General features: G+C 55.6%; 1 protein-coding gene across 1 annotated transcript in view; it reads left to right on the top strand.

Moving 5' to 3' along the window:
* Positions 1-5,650, top strand: part of LOC109524124 (junctophilin-1-like) — a 6,279-nt gene continuing 629 nt past the window's right edge. Inside the window, exons 1-6 of the mRNA XM_019883744.1 lie at positions 1-602; positions 1,756-2,515; positions 2,749-2,867; positions 3,171-3,440; positions 4,498-4,922; positions 5,344-5,440. Coding sequence (XP_019739303.1) covers positions 224-602; positions 1,756-2,515; positions 2,749-2,867; positions 3,171-3,440; positions 4,498-4,922; positions 5,344-5,424 — 2,034 coding nt within the window. The 5' untranslated portion in view covers positions 1-223 and the 3' untranslated portion in view covers positions 5,425-5,440. The remainder of the gene's footprint in view (positions 603-1,755; positions 2,516-2,748; positions 2,868-3,170; positions 3,441-4,497; positions 4,923-5,343; positions 5,441-5,650) is intronic.

Genomic DNA, 5,650 nt, shown 5'->3' with positions numbered 1-5,650 from the left:
CTCGCCTCCCAAGCGGCTGGACCATCCGGTCCCGTCTCTCAACGGCGGAGTGACGCTCGCCGTCGGCGCGCCGCCCGTCACAGTGCCACGTCCCGTTGCCGCCGATGCCCCCGGCCGCCCCGCGTCGGCGTTCCCCCTCCCCCTCCCCCGCCGCCCCCACTGAGAGTTCGAGCGCCGAAGTAAGTTGCGGGAGCGCGCGCTCCACTTGGGACTCTGTTTCCGAATGACGGGCGGCCGCTTCGACTTCGACGATGGGGGCACCTACTGCGGAGGCTGGGAGGACGGCAAAGCTCACGGCCAGGGCGTGTGCACCGGATCCGAGGGCCGGGGCGAATATTCGGGCTCGTGGTCCGGCGGCTTCGAGGCGGTCGGCGTGTACACCTGGCCCAGCGGCAACGTGTACCGAGGCGACTGGGCGCAGGGCAAACGCCACGGACTCGGCGCGGAGACCAAGGGCAAGTGGCTGTACCGGGGGGAGTGGACGCGCGGCCTCAAGGGGCGCTACGGCGTCCGCCAGAGCCTGAGTACGCCGGCCAGGTACGAGGGCACCTGGAGCAACGGGCTGCAGGACGGCTACGGCGTCGAGACCTACTCCGACGGAGGTAACTCCGCGTGCGATCCCGGGTCGAGGCGGACGGCTCGCATACGATCCGGAGAAAGCGTTCCCGAGCGTGCGCGGGGAAATTCACTGAACGGGAAAACGAAATGATTCGCGCCATTTCCCATACGAGGACACTCGGGAAGACTTGCGGGATCACTTGAGGTGTTCAAACGTGTCCGAAAAACCTGGAAAAGGAGTCCAAGGCCTTTTACTTGGACAGCATCGTGCCCGTCGAGCGACGAGGGAATATTGTTGCCTCCTTTACCAGCTGCTGACGCGGCGTCGGGGGCAACTGGGTTTGCAATATCTTGGATTATTTCTGATTGAATCCACGACCGCCTCCCGATTAGAACCGAGCCGGGCAGCCACCGCTTTCATTTCTAGGCCGTGTGTGGAGAACAGCTGATGCTTGGCACCATACGCTTTGAGCTTCGTCGTTGGCTGACCTCCATCCGATAACCCGACAGGTCGAGTATTTCTTGCTCATGTACACGTTTGACGTTAACCCGATGGCGAATCGTTCGAGCTCCGCCAGTCAGTCGCCGGGTCGCGCAGTCCCTTGAACAAGATTGCTGCGCCGAGATATCTTTGGCCAGCCCAAAGACTTGCGAGTGACTCGAGTTACTTTCCATCTTTTAAAATAGCACCTTTTCACATTCTCCAGCTCACGCCGACGGGGCCGAGGTCCGAGGCCAAAGCTCTCCGAGGCCCTTCTGCGGGAAAGGTTATTTCTCGATTCTCGTCAAGTTTGACTGACGTCTCAGGAAAACGCACTGTGAGACCGGTGCGCTTTTGTGGCCGAGCTCATTTCTTCGCCACCTGTTGAATTGCACGTGAGAGTTCAAAGGTCATTTGCTGGGTGTGCGTTTCCAGCCGCTTAGCCGCTAATCGACGGGCAGACGATTTCACCGTTTCTCTCGGGACCACATCAGAAGACGAGAATTCTGCGCCTTGCCGCTGCGTCTGAGTCGTCTTCATGGTCCCGCTGTACGAAATGAAGCCCGTTTGAGCTTTTGGGGACTTTATTTCTCGTGACTTTCTTCGAGGCCGCACGCTTCCTGCAAATTCCGCCCAATTTGCCACACTGCCGGCGTTTCTCCGTGACGTGTTTTGTTTCTTTACCTTGTGCTTTCGTGTCTCTGTCGTCGCCGCAGGAACATATCAAGGTCAGTGGAGCGGCGGGATGCGCCACGGCTACGGCGTGCGTCAGAGTGTCCCGTACGGCGTGGCTTCGCTCATCCGCTCCCCGCTTCGAACCTCGCTGGGCTCCCTGCGTAGCGAGGGGAGCAACGGCGCGCTTTTAGCGGGCGCCGCGTCCGACGGCCCTGCCGGCACGCGCGGCGGCTTCGTGCTCAACTTCCCTTCGGACGGAGAAGCCGGCGAGAAAAAGCGAGGTCTCTTCCGCCGCGGCTCTCTTTTTGGCAGCCTGCAGCGATTGCGCAAATCGGAGTCCCGCTCCTCCGTCTCCAGCAAGCGCAGCTCGGCGCCGAGCGAAACCGCCCTGAGCGGGATCAGCTCGAGCGACGGCAATTCCACCGGCAGCTTTGGAGACGGCGACCCGGCCGAGGATGACTGGACCCCGGAGGACGACGTGGACGCCGCCGTCACCGAGTCGTACGCGGGCGAGTGGAAGAACGACAAGCGCAACGGCTTGGGCGTCTCCGAGCGCTCCGACGGCCTGAAGTATCAAGGCGAATGGTTGAACAACAAGCGCCACGGCTACGGCGCCACCGTCTTTCCCGGCGGCGCTGCAGAAGAAGGCAAGTACAAAAACAACGTCCTGGCCCGAGGGATCCGCAAGCAATTCATCCCCCTGAAGGACGCCAAGACCAAACGGAAGGTGGACCGCGCCATGGAAGGAGCGGCCAGAGCCGCTGCCGTCGCCCGAACCAAAGTGGAGATCGCCATCTCCAGGTACGCTCGCATCTCCGCCGATACCAAGCGCGACCGTTGCGCCTCCTCGCGATCACAATTTATCGCGCGAGGTTGACCGCAGAGGGAGTCGCCGGCGGCGGCGGCCCTCGCCGTCACCGTCGACGAGAGTTTGAACGTCGAGCGCGTTTTGCGAAGGGATGATTTGGGGCGCGCAATTTGCAAAAGATGTCCGGCGGAATGGCCTCACCGTCTGTCCTTTTGGATTTTTCCAGGACGTCTCACACTCGGGCCAAAGCGGAGGCGGCGGATCGGGCCGCGCAATCGGCGAGCCGAGACTCTGATATCGCCAGAGCCCTGGCCAGAGATCTCTCGCCGAGTTTCCACCAGCCAGGTAGCGACGGCATTGGCGCCGGCGTTGCATGGCGAAAGACGAGAGGCTTTTTCCCCCTGCGCATCGCCAACGCACTCGCTGGCTTTTCTTGATCCATGTGTTTGCTTGACTAGACGTGTTGTTTTCTCTGTCGACCTCTCCATCTTGTGTGTGTGTGTGTGTGTGTGTGTGTGTGTGTGTGTGTGTGTGTGTGTGTGTACATGCCCTCAGCACGTATTTGTCCAGATTTGCACAGCATAAAACCTAAAACGGGCTTCTATTTGGGATAGCTTGTACGATGTCGTCCTGGGTCCCGTTTTCCAGGCCCGGACTACATCCGGCAGAAATCCATCGTGGCGGCGGAGGCGAAGGACGTCCTCGAGGAGTGTCAGCTGCAAAAAACGCCGCCGAGTAGCCCTCATTTCTATCGCAAAGGCACGACCCCAACGCATTCTCCTCGCCAGAGCCCGGCCCCCAGCCCCAGTGCCTCACCAACCGGCATGAAGACGACGGCGACGGGCTTCGGCGCCGGCGGGCCGTCAAAGCCTCCTGGGAAAGGCGGCAAAACCTCAACGGCGGAACCCTTCAATCAAGGTAGCGGTTTTGGCATTGTTTTTTTTTTTTTTCGCCCAACAGGCTGGGAGTCGCTGTCTTTGGCAACTCAACATAAAAGCACACGTGCTTGGCGTGACTCTGTTGAAAGTTGTTTTTGGTTTGTGTTTTTTTTTTTTACGTGCACATGTGTGGGCGGCACAAGCAAGCAAAGCCGGGACAAACTCCGGCCAAAACGCCGGCCCTTCCCGTTCTCACATGCTTTGTAGCGTTTCTCAAACAAAAGGTCAACGGAGAGCACGAGACTTGTTCTGCTTACAAAAATACAGGCCGGGAAGTCGACGTCATAAAACAAATGAATACCGTCTTGGCCCGACTATAAGACGGCCCTGATTATAAGACGACCCCCTCTTTTTCAAGACTCAAGTTTGAAAAAAGACTTTTTGAACACCAAATTAATTTTCATACAGAAAATAATTTCAGTACATCTGAAACAAATGATTATAACAATATATTTGAGAAAAAAAGCATGTTATTTTGCCTCATTCAAATCTTAATATCTGAAGATTTAAATATGTAAACTAAAGTGCAATCACATTCATAACTGAATAGCTTCTGTTTTTTGAAATGTAAATTACATCATAACTTCTCCTCAGCTGCCGGTTAACCTGGCCGATCTTCGACCCACTTTTCTCCAGATTGTCGCTACGTTTCTCCATTTTCTGTTATCTCTTCTATTATTTTCTTCACTTTTCTTTCTTACCGCTATTTTTTATTTTTCTTCTTCGTGCGACCGCTATTTTTATTTTTATTCTTCGTGACAGGGCTTCGCTTTGGCCTGGGAAGTCAAGTTCAGCATTCGCCTCAATGGTATCTGGCGCCATCTAGCGTCGTGAATGGGTATAATGTCTAGACCCCGAATATAAGACGACCCCCACTTTTTCAGTCTTATTTCAATGCAAAAAACACCGTCTTATATCCGGGCCAATACGGTAAATAAATAGCTCGCTGACTTGGTTTGTCGGCCATTTGTTTCTGGTTCGGCCCATCCAGGACACATGTGACTTTCCTCTTCTTTTTTTTTTTTTTTGTGAACCAGGCATTGCAAAGGCAGCATGGAATCTCTCTCTCGGGCAGGAAGCGAGGCAACGTGCGGAATCTTGCTCTGTTCAGGCCCCCGTGCCAAATAGCCGTTCCGCTCCCAACGGACAAATCCACTGCCAATACCACGGTTACTATGTCAAGGATGTCAAGACCCTGCCGCCCGAAGAACCGCTTGACGCAGGCGATGATTTTCACCCGTCGAGCCTCGCGCGCTTGCCACCCCCCGCCAAGCCGGCGTGGGCACCGGCTCCAAAAGTCTCGGCCGTCGCCGGCCCTTCGCCGCTCCCGCCAAAAGAGAACGCCAAAGCTCCAGCGGAGTCCTCTGGGCCAAAAGCGGCAGACTCCAACAAGCCAAAGAGTTTTGCGGAAACCAAGAAAGCGAGTGTGGAAATCGGTCCCGAAATGGTCCGGGCGGAGTCGGTAAGTGTTTAGCGTGACGCGAGCGATGGAAAACCTCAACCGGTGGCCGCCAAATGCTTGCCCCGAAGGGATTTGCTCCGGACAAATCTGTCTTGAAATCTCTCTCACCGTTGAGCACGCGCAGAGGCCAAGGAGCCTTCGCTGGCTTCCGTGGTTTCAACCTTTGAGAATTTGGACGCGCACCGCGAGCGCAAAAGGATTTTGGAAGAGAGAAACCAGGATTTGCCCCAAATGAAATCCATTGCTCCGAGAATTTGGGGGAATGCCGGCAACGGCATCGCGACCGTGTTTTGGGAAGGAGTGCATGGGAAGGCAACGCGCAAAATGTTAAACATCCAACCATATGAAGAGCGTCATTGTGAATAATGAAGGCAGACGTTGCATTCCGTTGTCATCAAGTCAAATGTCAATTTCTCTCCAGGGTCCCGACTCGATCTTGGTTGCTCTGGTGATGCTATTAAATGTCAGTCTGGCCGTTCTTTTTGTCCATTTCCTGACCTGACCAAATCTGAACCAAGGTATGTAACAAGTGTGTACTCTATTTTGGATGTCTTTTATGTTTTTGTTTTTTTTTTTCTGCTGCAATATCTAAAACTGGATAGGTGACCTCGATTTGAGACCTGCCATGACATCAGCTGCAGCTGTTGTGAAAGCGCGACAGAAATAAGTCGATTGTCTTGCATTATTTCAAAGCGCCGGATACCCGCGGAGGCCGCCCGTACCCGGCC

The sequence above is a fragment of the Hippocampus comes genome, unplaced genomic scaffold, assembly GCF_001891065.2.
Source record: "Hippocampus comes isolate QL1 unplaced genomic scaffold, H_comes_QL1_v1.1 scaffold159, whole genome shotgun sequence".
Classification (NCBI taxonomy): domain Eukaryota; kingdom Metazoa; phylum Chordata; class Actinopteri; order Syngnathiformes; family Syngnathidae; genus Hippocampus; species Hippocampus comes.
Note: the sequence above shows the minus strand (reverse complement) of the source record. Positions and strands in the feature narration are given on the sequence as shown.